General features: G+C 43.2%; 1 protein-coding gene across 2 annotated transcripts in view; it reads left to right on the top strand.

Annotated features, from left to right (window-relative positions):
* Positions 1-840: 840 nt before the first annotated feature.
* pcdh7a (protocadherin 7a) overlaps positions 841-15,606 on the top strand; it is a 38,957-nt gene continuing 24,191 nt past the window's right edge. For both annotated transcript variants that reach the window (XM_026304351.1, XM_026304350.1), the window contains exons 1-3: positions 841-3,201; positions 5,238-6,414; positions 11,213-11,995. In XM_026304351.1, the coding sequence (XP_026160136.1) occupies positions 1,778-3,201; positions 5,238-6,414; positions 11,213-11,995 (3,384 nt within the window). In that variant the 5' untranslated portion in view covers positions 841-1,777. The remainder of the gene's footprint in view (positions 3,202-5,237; positions 6,415-11,212; positions 11,996-15,606) is intronic.

The following is a 15,606-nucleotide window of genomic DNA, read 5'->3' as shown; positions in this document are numbered from 1 at the left end:
GATATGTGTGTGAGGGTGTGTGTGTGTGTGTGTGTGTGTGTGTGTGTTGCAACTACTCACTGCTTTATTTGCCCCTCTATTAGTTGTAAAAGTGGTACCAGGCCACTACAGTTTGTACTTACAGTGTGTACTACTACCTATAACAGGCTGTAAGTTATTGACCTAGACTGTAAATTACTGTAAGCTGTAAATAGAATAAATCCCCACTGTGTTAGAGAATATAGGCTATGTGACAATTTCTGTCTCATTCAAAAAGAATGAATGAAGCCTTCTACACTTTCCCCGGCAAAAGAGCTGCACCAGCAGAACTATGACTGAGCACTTGGCTGACTCGTGTTAAAAGCCAGATCACTCTCTTTTCTTTCCATCTCTCTTTGTCCTTTGTATGAATATGGGAATAAAGATATTTGCCCACCAGGAGCTGTCAGCAGCCGGGATACCAAGCTATTTAATCTTCCTATATGACAGGAGGGGTTGGAAGAGGGGGAGGAGGTCTGTCCCCGGTAACCGTTACACACACACGGCGACCCAACACCGCCTCTGCTGCCTCTCTCGTTACAGCTCAGCGATCGAGTTACGCGGCCGGGGAAAATGTTGCAGTAAAGAAGGGAGAGAGAGAAAAAGAGAAAGAGAGAGAGAGAGACTGCAGTATCGCTGGAGACCGGCAGCAGCAGCAGCAGCAGCAGTCCCAAGCAGTGCAGGTGAGAGGAAAAAAAAAAAAGACTGGAGGAGGAGGTGGAGGAGGGGGAGGCGCATGTGGAGGAGAGAGAGAGAGACGGAGAGAGAGAATGCGGGACTCTTGGAAAAAGACGCATCCACTCCGTCCATCAGCGAGACATCCATCCCGAACATAGGTTGCACGAGATTTATACCCTAAACTGATGCTGATGTCGGGATCTACCTTGTAATCCACTAAAACAGAGCCTCTTGCTTTCTGTTTTCTGTAAAAAAATATATAAGAAACTCGTTTAAAAAAAACACTCTTGGCTCCTCTCAACTTGCGTAAAGGAATCCGATTGCTTGGCACGTTGCTCCACTGCGGGAAAAAGAGGAAAACACATCTGGACCTGAAGGTAAAAAAAAAGATCCAGCAGCAGCATCCCCAATACTTTTTTCCCCCTTAAAACTGATTTTTATTCCTCTTTGGGGATGTGACTTAATTTTCCTTGGAGTCGGGACAGAGAAACGCGTGCGTGTGTATTTTTTTTTTCTTTTGTGTAGTGGTGCTGCATTGCAGTTTCTAACAGTGAAAAACGCAAGAAAAGCCGCTGTCCCAAATGTGACTGGAATAAAAAAGAACTTACGAACGGCATTATGAACTAAGTGTTTTCGCGTGACAACGGGACAGTCCTCCGGTTCACGGGGAGGAAAAAAAAAAGTAAGGAAGAGTGACGTGGATTAATCAAAGGCTGATGAATTATTATTATTATTATTTCCTATTTTCACAACAGGATGGATTTTTTTGACACATTTGTGGAATGAACGGCACATTGATGCGGCGGAATTATCATTGCAGAAGTTGAAAAAGCAGTGCTGAGTACAGCAGGAGAATAAAAGAGACGAGTCTGCACTGCTGAAGTGAACTACTGTGAGAGCGCAGAAGCTTTTCCTCGGACCACAGGCGGAAGTCCGCAGAGAGCGATAGGGAGAAAAAAGGATAAATCAAACACCCACGCTGTGAGGTACACTGGACCACAAAACACCAATAAAGAAGAGACAAGCCGCAGCTCGGAGGCAATCAGAGCGCCAAGGGCATAGGCGAGAGGAAGAAGGAGCCATGCAGAGGCTTGGTGCAGTGCACTCCTCCGCGGCGCAGGCTCTCAGCCTCGTAGTCTTACTGCTGCAGCTGCTGACTCAGCTACCGGGTGCCGACTCAGCTCTACGGTACCGGGTGGCGGAGGAGGGCCCACCTGACGTCAAGATTGGCAACGTGGCCGCCGACCTGGGCCTCACGGCAGGTACAGGCAGCGGGGATGTCACCTTCGCCCTGGAGAGCGGCTCAGAGTTCTTCAAGATTGACAATGTGACAGGTGAGCTGACAACAGGCCCACGGCGCATAGACAGAGAGAAGCTCCCACAGTGCCAGATGATATTTGATGAAAACGAGTGTTTCTTAGACTTTGAGGTATCAGTGATAGGGCCACTGCAGAGCTGGGTAGACCTGTTTGAAGGCCGTGTGGTCATAACAGACATCAATGACAACACACCTTCCTTCCCCTCACCTGTGCTCCAGCTCTCAGTTGAGGAAAATCGCCCAATAGGCACCCTTTACCTGCTGCCCACAGCAACAGACAGGGATTTTGGGCGAAATGGCATTGACCGCTATGAGTTAATCCAGGATGGTGGAGCTGGATCGAGTTCAGCAAGACGCACAGGAGGTGGAAACCCCATTACTAGAGTAGATGGACTTGGGGATCGAAGGGGAAGAAGTGGAGACAATGGAGGAGGAACCAGGAGCAGTGTGTTTGAACTACAAGTTGCAGACATACCAGATGGTGAAAAACAACCCCAGCTCATTGTGAAAGGCATGTTGGATCGTGAGCAAAAAGATTCTTATGAGCTCATCCTGAGGGTTCGAGATGGAGGGAACCCACCACGATCCTCCCAGGCGCTGCTTCGTGTTTCCATAACAGATGTGAATGACAACAGCCCACAGTTTGAGAGATCCACATATGAGGCAGAAATGGCAGAAAATGCTCCTCCAGGCACACCTGTCCTCCAAGTCAGAGCTACAGATCGTGACATTGGGGTCAACGGGCAGGTGGAGTATGTTTTTGGAGTTGCCACTGAATCTGTCAGACGACTGCTGCGGCTGGATGAGGCAACTGGATGGCTGAGTGTTCTTCACAGGATTGACCGGGAAGAGGTGGCTCAACTGAGGTTCACAGTAATGGCCAGGGACAGAGGTCAGCCTCCTCGCACTGACAAAACCACTGTAATTTTGGCAGTCCGAGATGAAAATGATAATGTCCCAGTTGTAGAGATTCGAAAAATTGGACGGATCCCTGTTCGAGATGGTGCAGCGTTAGTACCAGAAAATGTTCTGGTCGATACACCAGTAGCTCTGGTACAGGTGTCAGACCGAGACCAAGGAGAGAATGGGGCTGTAACGTGCACAGTCGTAGGAGATGTTCCATTCACACTGAAGCCAGCTGGTGAAACGCCACTCCCACCCCTACCTGCAGATGAAGCCTTTGACAGGTAAGACAAACCAAAGGTAATGTGGTAGAGTAAACTACACCACATCCTGGTGTAATTATAACAGTTACAAATAAAGGAGTAAAGAACAAACTGCTAATCAATAAATAATCCCTGAATGACTCAAAATCACTGACAGAGATACTGTACTGAACCAGTACCTAATCATCACTTCATGTGAACTGGGCAGGTTGATGTCTTTTCTCTAGAGTAAAATAATTTCGATAATGCTAAGGTAAAGTAATTATAAATGCTAGGTAAGCAATTAGAAATTATTTCTGGTTATGTGCCATTAAGTACTTGATTCAAAGTATCCAGGAACAATTAATTTAAAACTGGTCATTATTCATGAAAATGGACATAATTACCATGCACTGGTTCATTAAAATATTATTTAGCAATCTGTCCTGAAGCGATTTACAGTTATCTCTAATACTACTGTACACAGTCCTTAGTGTAGACTTGGTCAGGAAATACATGTAAGTTCTAAATGTATTTGAAGATACTTTGATATCTCTGCTGGTGCCAAAAATCTAATTTTAGATAAACAGCATGTACGTCATTTTGTACCAGGGACTGTAACCTATATATTTTTGCTAATCTTGACAACTACACATTCAGCATGCATCTGTTATACGTCTCTCTCACACTACTACTCCAGAAGGTATTTCTAGGTTTTCTTTTTTCCAGACAATTCAAAGAAAAGTGGCTCAAGTGTTGATGCATGTAAATTTAATTTAAGCTTGGTTCAAGTGCTGCCACTCATTTACTAAGGCCACAGTGTAATTAGAATGCCATGCAGTCAGTAAACTTTATAAATAAATATTGATTCAAGCTAAAGGTTTTAGATTTTTAAAAAAAAAAAAAAATCTATTGCAGCAGCACAGACTGCAAATGTCAGTGCTCTTATGTCAATTGTAAAGATCTGTGCTCCAGCTATTGAATGGAGAGACTAAGGGAAATAGTGAAGGACATCTTAGGATATTGCTTATTTTGCTTATGCCACCTGTACATCAAGGTTGGCTGTTTTATTGAATGTTGGGCTGTCCTTGGCTAAAGAAACTGAGAGTGGAGGCAATAATCATGAGAGGTCCTCAACAAATCGATTAGTTAATTTAATTTAAAAAAAACAGGCAGTTTTTCCTGTACTGTTGTCTCTGTGTGGATGGATACATTTATGCAGGAAGATCTCATAAAATTTATTTTGTATTTAAGACCAAAGCATATTGGACAGCTATTTGACAATTAATCCATTGCTTTAGGCATTTTTCGAGGAAAAAATGTAGGCATTCCATTGTAAGCATTTCAGATTATGAGGATTTGCTACTTTTTATTTGTATGTACAGGTAGATGACAAATTGAAGGTAAAACCTGAAGAATTGACCCGTTTGTCTTCAGGGGATTTGGTGGGTCTGTTGTGTTGTGGAGGGCATTTTGCTGGCATGGTTTGGGTTCACTTGTTCCCTTAGGGTGAATGGTCACTGCAAATCAATACAAAGTTGTTCTGAGTGATCACTTTCATCCCATGAAGAAATATTTCTGTCCTGGGAGCAGCCTCTTCCAGGATAACATTGCCCCCCTCCATAGGTCACAAGGGGTCACTGGATGGTTTGATGAGTGTGAAAATGATGTGAATCATATGCTATGGCCTTTGTAGTCACAAGATCACCAGCTGACCACCTATCAGAGACATGTTAGACAGTGCTCTCCACCTCCATCATCCAAACACCAAATGAGGGTAAATTTAATGAATGAATAGTGTTCATCCCTCAAGTAGAGTCCAGAGACTTGCAAAATCAGTGCCAATGCTCATTCGAGTTATTCTGAGAGCACATGGTGGCCTGACGCCTCACTAACACACTTTATTTAGCTTTTTTCCTTTAATTTGTCACCCATCTGTATTTTTAGGATCTGGACTGTTCTCTGGACAACACTAAACACATGAAGATGTCACATTGGGCTTTTTAAATTACATACATACATACATGTACAGTAGAAACAACACTAAATATTTATGTATTTTCTAATTATTTCCACAGGAACAAGAAAAAATACTTCTTACATACTTCCGCCTTGCTGGACTATGAGGCCACAAAAGAGTACAGTGTCACCATTGTCGCAGTAGATTCTGGAAGCCCCAGTCTGTCCAGTAACAGCTCACTGATGGTGCGAGTGGTAGATATTAATGACCATGCCCCAACCTTTGCCCAGAGTGTCGTGGAGGTCCACTTCGCTGAGAACAACTCACCTGGAGAAAGGGTAGTCACCGTGGTAGCTTCAGATGCAGACAGTGGCAAGAATGCAGAGATCGTGTACTCTTTGGACCTCGCTGCAAATGGGCCATTTTACATCGATGCAGATAATGGAGATATCCGTGCCACTGGGGTTCTGGACCGCGAGCAGCGGGAGAGGTATGAACTCAGGGTTATTGCCAAGGACAAGGGCACCCCCTCTCTGCAAGGCTCTGCGACTGTTGTTGTTCAGGTGACCGACCGCAATGACAACGCACCAAAATTTGTACAGGAAATCTTCACATTCTACGTCAAAGAGAACCTGCTTGCCAACAGCCCAGTTGGCATGGTTACTGTTACTGATGCTGATGAAGGCGAAAACGCAGAACTTAGTCTGTTTGTAGAGATGGATGGAGTTGATGAGAAGAAGGCAGAGAAGATGGAGGGTGAAGATGGAGACAAAAGACGAGGTGACGATTTGTTTTCCATTGAGAACAACACAGGAACTATTTTCTCTTCTGCATCCTTTGATCGTGAAAAGCTTTCCACCTATACTTTCCGTGTACGTGCTGTGGATGGAGGGGAGCCTCGCAAAACTGCCACTGCCACCGTATCACTCTTTGTAACAGATGAAAATGACAACGCCCCTTCAATCACCTCTCCAGCCAATGAGTCCTACACCCTTCTTCCACCTGCCAGCAGTGCCCGCACCATAGTCAGGACTGTAACAGCCATTGACTCAGATGCAGGCCCAAATGCAGACCTTCACTATGCTCTAGTGGGAGGAAATCCCTTCAGACTATTTGAGATTGGCCACACCAATGGAGTGATCACTCTGGCAGAACCACTGGAGCGGCGCCACATAGGTCTGCATCGCCTGGTGGTCCGGGTCAATGATAGTGGCATCCCCTCTCTGTGTGCCACTGCCCTGGTTCATGTCTTCATCAATGAGAGCTTAGCCAACGCCACCCTAGTGGATGCACAGGTAACCTTTATGAATAATCATGTATATTTTACCTGATTTCAGAAGCTTCAAGTAAAATATATAAGAAATAATGTAACGTCACTTAAAGAAATCTTAAGTAGAAGAAGTAATGAAGCCCAGTGTCCTGTTTTTAGTCTGTGCAGACTTCTATTGTTCCAGAGAGTTGATAGTGATAACCAATAATGACAGTGCTGATGCTGTCCTTTGATCCATTCAAATACTGGCCACAGTGATAACACATTACAATGGTGGAGGGTGGATAATGACAACTGAGTGTAGCTTTATAAGCTAAACTGGTAAGAACATTATTTTTTTGATTGAATGAGCTAAATGCACAAATTCTACAGTCTGCATGGTGTTGTAATTTTCTACCCATTTTTGAGGAAATAATTGTGTCTATATTTGTCCCAGATACAACTCTGTTTCTCTTTTGAAGCATATTGGCAATGCCTGCCTCTTTGTAGTTCGATTCATACTGAAGTCTGTTCTTTGTCCAGCATGCATTCTTATAATGACTGTGGCTAAAATAACTGTTATTACTGAAGTGGTTCTTCTTTTATGGTACATTGAACTCAGAGCTGAGAGCATTAGGGAAATGTGTGTGTGTGTGTGTGTGTGTGTGTGTGTGTGTGTGTGTGTGTGTGTGTGTGTGTGTGTGTGTGTGTGTGTGAGAGAGAGAGAGAGTTGGGCCTGTCCCAGTTTTGGCCTTGTAATACAGAGTGGGTTGAAGCATGTTCAGTTGAATAGAAGTTGTAGTTTAACGCTGTCTCTTCACAATAGACCTGAATATTGATAAGGTGTTAAAGTAATATGCATTGTATTATGCAGCATATTCTGAGCAGAACAGAACTGGTCAGACTCAGAGAAAACTATCCAAAACCCACTAAGTGAATAATTCTTACATAAGGAATAATGGGGGATGTGAACTAGATGTGTACTAAGACGCCTGCTATTATTGAATAAAAATCTATGTGGTCTCCTGGAACTGAAGACTTTACAGCAAGATTAGAGCTGGCTTGAGAGTTTCATACTGAGGTGCAGAGGTAATTGGCTAGACTCAAAGACATAACTTGGATACCAGAAATAACTTCACCAGCATGAGGTCAAATTTAGCTTAAGCCATGTGCTCCTCTCTGCCCTCGTATTAATCACATGAACTTTCTATTATGCTTTAGAAATGTTCAATTAAGTTATAAATCCTGGTAGGTAATAATTACTAAAACTTCATCTCTAGTGTGGACAAGTAATTTGTATTGACTAATAATTAAATCGGCTCAGTGGCCTTGTGGTTATAGTGTTTGTCCAGAGACTAACAGCTTGTGGTTTCAAACCCCTCTTTACACTTCTTGTATTTTCTCTTCAACTGTCAGTGTGTGCCTGCAACAAGAACTAAACAGTGTTAACCCTTAAATGGCTCCAAGACATTTCAGAGGAGAAGAACAGCTGGACAGATAAGAGGCATGAATCTCCAAAAATATGTCAAACCACCAATTTTGTTGTGCCGTTCGAAACACTCAATAAAAAGGGTGTTATTCGTTTATTTATCTAAACCGTTTGAGGAAAACAAAAACACAACCGAAGATTGTGACACACCTTCCATTGCAGATATTTGCAGCAAATGCTTCTCTACTGCAATGTTGACATAGTGTTGCTTCCCTGGAGGTTTCAAATTTGAGTCAAACAGAGAATAATATAGAAGCGCATTGGATAATGTATATGATTTCCAAGACAGCGATGTAAATCTTTGGCGATATCTCATTTTCATTTACAGTATGAAACTATTCTAGACAGTCGCATAGCAACTGGAATAACGTTGTGCTTTCTGTGCCCTCTGAGATCTTTGTATCTTTGTTTTGAATGACAATTAAAGCTAAAATGTGTGTTTTAGCAGGGGAAAAACATGTATGTTTAATCAGTCTGAGAGTTTTGTTTTCCTTCATATGGCGAAAACTTGGCATCTTAAAATGTTGTTTAATGGCACTTTTTATCTAAACCAAGACAAACAACCAAGTACAGTAAGAATTGTGTAGGATATCAGCATTACCCAGTAAGGAGACACCTCGTGAATGTAACACTGTCGCTTAACAGTAGAATGAAAAGTACAAATTGAACAATCAAGAGGGTGAGGATTAGAACAGAACACTTGTTAAGCAGTGGAACAATGGTGTTGACAGGTGGAATTAACTGCAATGTGCCTAAATGACCGGGGCCATTGAATCAAACAATAGGGTGTAATATGTCCAAGCCAGTATAAAAGCGGTCTTTGATTACAATATGCATAGTTTAGTTTGATTGTAGGGAGGAACTTGGCAGAGTAATTTAGTAGAAGACATTGAAGAGAGAATACCTGCATCTCATAATGAAGTCAAACTGAGTGGTGGATGGATGCCAGATGTAATTAGGGAAGGAAAACAGCTACTACTGCTGCAGCACCGCAGCAGAAAATTATTCCAGTCTTTTCTATCCAAGAGTACTGGGTGAACCACATGTTGGGTAATTAGATACAATATAATGCAGCAGAGTTTGAGTTAGAAGAGGGAATTTAGTTGTGATATTTTAGGCATGGCTGTCATTTGGGAAACTGAAACGAAGCAAGCTGCTACTCAGATTAGGTATTTTCTAAGCTTAGGTCAGAGAAGACTTCCTTGTCTTGGTCACAGCATCAGTCTCTGCAGTGATGTGCAGATAACAGAATCCTGTGAGAGTGGTGTTATGTCCAGCCAGAACAAAGCTCATGCAGCAGATTGGAAGATTCCACTGGGAGTTTAGGATGCGGCAGAGGAATGCACTCAAACGCAGCGGTAAAGGTGGCTGTTCCAGTTACGCTAGTGAATACACAGTGAATACACACACACACAAGCACACACTGTAATAACTGCCTGCACTTGAATGGCGATACGTGATTTACACTCAGCGGAGCGTCTCACACATGCATGTGAGCTGACACATACACTTTCTAATGTTTTTCTCTGTCATATGCGTGCACGTACACTCCCAAACTTAACTGTTGTACTGTTAAGTAGTATATGTACGTTTGGCACTGCATCACTATTTTTCTCACTGTTTTGTACGCACAGTAGAGCAGACAGTGCAGGGATGCGCTAAACCACAGAGATGCCCAGCCGAATGAGAATGGAACGGAATACTGCAGGCAAAAGAAAAACAATGGGGCTGAGGGGAGAGCAGAGCCTGGTGGAAAGGCCCTCTGCAGTGGAAGCAGAATAGTGGAATAGAACCAGCACAATAAGCTCAAAAACAATGAAACTTAACCCAGAGATAAATGATGATAAAACAGTGAAATATAACACTGTCCCATTCATAGCTCGAGGGTAACAAGAAGTGAGAGTGAATAATGTGTCTCTATAAGAGTAAGTCTAATATGCCTTGGATAATGTCATAATCAGATTACACAGTGCAGTGTTGTGAACAGCACACTGCAGTATTACCAATATTGCAGGTTATATTGTAGTAATTTTATTTGATCATCACAAAATATGGGGGCTCAAATTTAACTCACTCTCAACTGCACTCTCTCTCTCACACGCTTATTCCTGCCTTATTACTCATCATTTGTTCCAGCCTCGACAGGTCAAAGGAATAGACGTAGAGCTCTGAGACAAAGTGTCACGGCTGCAGTATGACTTGTCTCACTAAAGGACAGCTTACAGTCTGCGAGGGCTTAGGTGCATGCATCACCAAACCATCACCACGTGGATATGTGTTTCTGCGTTTTGTCTCGTCTCTGCATAATTATTTTCCAAATATAATTGCTGCGTATTGATTAACTATATTCAGATTCATGACCCTGCCCCATATTACCAGCAGAACTACACAGACTAGCACTCCACAGCCTCAATGTCAAGCAATTCTCCATAACCGGTAATGACTGTGTTTGTGTTTCAGCATAACCCACTTTCTTGTAATGATGGTTTTATTAGTGTACACCAAGCGTAAGAGAGAAAGTGTTCATAAAGGAAAATCATTGTTATTTATCTCCTCTATCTTAGTCCCAAATACATGATATTTTGTGGTATTTTCAAGTGTAATATATATTGACCAAAATGGATTAGTGTGGATTTGGCTTGCAACAAAATATATATTATGCTTAACGGAACAATAAACATAAGGCCCTAAGGAGACAAAAAGAAAATGACTCTAAAAAATGTTCCCCAGAGCACATATATTTACAGAAGCCTTCTATCTGTCTATCCATCCAATTCTCAGTGCAAAACATTGTGATAGCAAATCCTTAACAAATCCACGCCTACGCTATCATTTACAATAGGGACATTGTTCATTGATGAGACAAAAGATGTGTTTGTGTTCTGGGGATGTAGTGTTAGCATGTCTCTTGGCTTTATTTGCACAATTATTGACTGTTTCACTTACTTTTCCTCTTCTAACTGTCCCTGGCCCCAATGTCTAAAGTTTCCTTTTGTTCTTTTAATCAGCTTTAAACAGCATAATCCAAGGCATTTCCTGTAACATTGCAGATGATACGAGATCACAAGTGGAGAATTATAGGCGCAACTTGAAATGCTGCAACTGGGAAGCAAGAGCAATTATATATTTAGTGACACTCTATGTCTGGGAATAATGGGGACGCTCCCCCACTATGTGATGACTTTAATTAAGTGGAAGATGCTATTTCTCTGTGACTCACACCTACTGTGTTATCTTTTCCAGTTGCTCCTTTTTGACTTTTCTTGTTTCTTATTGTTGATTTGTCTGTTTTTGTTCTTTTTTCTCCCGTACTCTGTATCTTTTCTCTCTTGTTCTTCTGCCACTTTCACCACAGGTGGCCCGAAGCCTGATGGCTCCACTGTCGCTGGACATCGCAGGGGACCCAGACAGCGAGCGTGCTTTGGGGAAACAGCGCCTCAGTGTAGCTATCGGTGTCTTGGCAGGAGCCGCAGCAGTCATCCTAGTGATTCTCCTTGTAGTCACAGCTCGGCAATGTGGTGCTCAGGGCAAGAATGGCTACGAGGCTGGTAAGAAGGAGCCAGAGGAAGACTTCTTCAGTCCTTCAGGGGCCCAGCCACAGGTCGGCCGCGGTGGGGGGTCAGACCGTGGACGCAAACCTCGACGAGACAGGCGCAATGGAAGTGGTGGCAGTGCAACTGCAGGAGGAGGGAAGTCAGACAGATCACTCTATAGTGGTCTCGTCACAGTCAATGGACTGCGTCGCCATGCTAATGATGATGAGGAGGAGGATTTGAATAGTGCTAGTGAGCGCCTGGCAGCCCGCTACTGTGCTATGGACAGTGACCCCGGCAGCCCACGAATGGGCGGTGGCAGGAGGCACCAGTCAAGCCCAGATCTGGCAAGGCACTACAAATCCAGCTCACCTCTCCCTGCAGTGAATCTACAGCCCCACTCCCCCCCAGCTGAAGGAAAGAAGCATCAGGCTGTCCAGGAGCTGCCTCCTTCCAACACCTTTGTGGGCAGTGGGGGTTGTGTGGGGAGTGCTGGCTCCAGCAGCAGTAGCAGTGGAGGTAGCGGCAATGCAGATGCCATGTCCCTGGGATCTGACCAGTGCTCAGAGTATGGCTGTCAGACAGGAAACAAGTACAGCAAACAGGTAGGAACTTTTAACAGTGACTGGGATGATTCAAGGTGAAACCCATTTCCACTAATTGGATCCACATTTCCCTCACTTGTGTCTTCTCTATGTAAGATGCAAGGAAAATATTTAAAACAAATTGCAAGGAGGGAAGATTCAAGGTAACACGTTCTGACATGAGATATCCCTTCCTCCAATCCTTAATGTGAAGCATCCAATAACTATGATTTCCAATACTTAATCCGTAACAGCGAAGGATGAACTTGTGTATCCTCGGTTATAGCTCCTCTAGTCAGCCTCCTTGGTCCTCAGAGCCTTCATTATGGTGGACCAGGATGACTTCCGGGTCAACTGAGGCCCGAGGAACTATAAAAAGGGAATTGGGATTCACCCATAGTGTCTATGGATCATCAATTTAGGTTTACTCTTTTCTCTTTTTTATTAAAAGCTATGCTCTCTCTGTCACTCTCCATCTTTGTCTAATCTCTAACTTGTGTCCCCTCTGCCCCCCCCCCCATCATCTTCATCTCTTCTTATTCACACATCTGCTAACATACAGACACAAACCGAGTTGCTAATGTCTTAACAACATTCTTTCTCTATAAAATAGCTGTTAGTCTGTGCGCACACTGGCTCTCACACTGGTGTGTCTGTGTCAGCATCTTAAGCCTGTAAGCAGTGTGACGGTACCCTGCTGTCAGAGTGTGTGTGTACTCCTTGTCAAACATCAGCCTTCTGTTTTGCAAGGTCTAATGCAGGGAACGTGAGTCAACCTTATACTATAGCCGAACGATATGTGATTGTGCATGCATGACCGTGTACGTGTTACACCATGGTGTGCGTCACTGTGTGTATAAACCTCTGAAGGGTTCAGCTGGAATAAGGACACTGGGAGTGGGCGAATTTTTGCTTCCAACTGGGTAATTGGTCATTTTGTGTTTCTGTTTCCCTTCTCAAGCTGTTATCTTTCTTCTATTTAACATATATGTTTATTCCAGAAACAATATCAGTTGCATCAATAATGGATTTTTTTGGTAGTTTCTCAGGAAGCTGCAGTTAAAAGCTGAAGTCCTGCTGACAAATAACTACTGCATAGAGATGCTCACTCACCTCTCTATCCACACACAAACACTAATAGGCACACACAGGCACCATCTATCATCATAGACACACTGACACAGCATGGTCTCCCTAGTCCATGGGGAGTGCTCCCAAGAGTGATGTTTGATTGACAGCTAACCCTTCTTAAAGGGATGGGGTCTCATTTCCTTGATGGACAGCTCCACATTTATCCTCCCCGTGGTGAAAAAGTGCTGATGTGGTCATTAAAGAAGGAGAGGAGCTTCTTAGGCTAATCAATTCATACATGGGCTCTCTGATCCTGCTCAAAACACACACAAATTGAGAGGCACGCACACATCGACATATGCGCACACACTCCAGGGGTTAATCCATTACGAAGTCAATCCTCTTAATCTGCCGTTCCTAGGGAAAAAAAATGCTTACTTGGAGAGTTTGATGTTCATGCCTACGTGCACTTAAAACATGCCAGCGCACGTACAGAGACAGGCAGACACACAAACTTACGGAATAATGAATTATTGATTGTATGAGGTAATTAACTCCTCTGCCAAACGTGCCCCCTCCTCATCCCAGCCCGCCCCCAAAATATCCAAGAGTCAGTGGTTTCATACCCAGTTCTGTGTGTGTACGTCTGTGCATAGGTGCTTGTGCCTGGCTGCATTCACATACATGTCAGAATTTGTTAAGTTGAACAGTTTGGCAATATGAGCAGGTTTGTGTTGGAGGGTGCCTGTCACTGTGCTTGAGGGAATGCTTATTTCATGAAGGCATATGCATTTTATATGTGAGTGCAAGTGAGAGATAGACTCAGTGAGTAATAGGTGGCAAGTATGCGCCAAATGTAGGAACTAGGACGCTGACAGAATTTGGAATAGCATTAGATCAGGAGTGGGACAGAATTACAGGAGGTTAGGAGGGGAGGAAGATGGAGTAAACGAGATGGGGGGAGGACTTTGAATTTCAAAGCTACTTTATTGGGTCAGTGAAAACTCTAAAAACTGTTCATCTAAAGTCAGCACATCATCAGACCAACTAGGGTGCTCCAAATAAGAAAAAAAAAATGCAAAAGGCAAGTAATAAAACTGGGCATCATGGATGAAGAGCAAAATTGCACTAAAGATGCAACAAGATTATAAAGCAGCTCAGTCAAGAGTTGGAACTCTTTTAAATCTAAATTGTTCGCTGAGGAAAGGGAAGAGAGAGAGAGAAAAGAAAGTATACCCATATCAGTGGGCAAGAAAAAATACAAAAAAAAAAACAGGATGAGATGGTAAAGAAAGTAAAACAGTGAGCAAGGATCTATGTCTTAGAGCAGGAAGAGACCTGAAGGACAAAAGTTAGCTGAAGGGGAAGAGAGTGTTAATATATGTACAAGAGAGGAGGGCAGTAATAGAAACAAAGTTGTTTGAGCTATCAGACAGAAAGAAAGAAAGAAAGTGATGAGTGCATGTTTTGATATTAGCTCCAATATGATACTTGTGCTTAACCTTTGGTAACAAATATATACTTTTTTTGCAATACCTTATAAATAGTCATTACACTTCATATTAATAAATGCATGTCTAAATATTTTGAATTCCCATTGAAATTTTCCATAAACGTTATATAAACAACTCGTAAGCAATTATCCAGCATGACATCCGAGGCCAGCATTTGGTGCAGTGTTGATACTCTGCGCCACATACACATTTCAGTCTGCACCAGTATCGAGGTTCAATACCCAGCCATAGCGCTGATGGAGAAAGTGTAAAGGAGAAGGTTGGAGTATTTGCTTCCAAGCAGGGAAAGGCATAGATTGCAAGTGAGAGAGAGACAGAGACAGGTCTGGTTTGGATGGCAGCCAGGGAGTGAGAGTGGACTGCTGAGATGTGGGTCATCAGGATACCCGTTGGCATCAGGACACATTAATGATCACAGCAGCCACATGGCACTGCAGTCAATATGGGCAAAGTGGCCTCGTTCTGCCCTCTAACCATTACCACACATAACTGATGCTGCACCACAAAACAGTATTTTCTTACCTGCTATCCTCAGTCAACCACAACAAAAGTCATAGTGGTTATTTGAAGTCAATATTACGTTACTTTTTGTGGGTGGTTTTACCTTTTACAAAATTTTATTGCAGTGTAACTTATCTGGATGAGCACTTTGCACTGGCATTTTCTTTCCTTTTACCTCTCCTTGTCTCACCTTTTGTTCCTTTCTAGCTTTCTTTGCCATATGCATGGCCATAAATCACTCCAACACTGAAACCTTTGAATCTACCATGCGTGACATTGACCTCTGCAAATGAATCGACTCAGCGTTTTCACTAGTGCCACTTCTTTTACTGTAGTGTGCACTTTTTCTGACTGGACCCAGCGAGTGTGTGGGAGCTAGTGAGCGTGCGGTGCCACAAAGGCTGAATCGAACCAGACACCCCCACTCCCTGCATACATACATACACACACACACACACACACACACACACACTCACACATCCAGTCTAATCAATGCCCTGTTAACAAGACCAAGCAAGACTGCAGTAGAAATAGGTGGGTTGATAG

Source organism: Mastacembelus armatus, chromosome 1, assembly GCF_900324485.2.
Source record: "Mastacembelus armatus chromosome 1, fMasArm1.2, whole genome shotgun sequence".
Lineage (NCBI taxonomy): Eukaryota > Metazoa > Chordata > Actinopteri > Synbranchiformes > Mastacembelidae > Mastacembelus > Mastacembelus armatus.
This window is presented reverse-complemented; position numbering and strand designations above follow the sequence as displayed.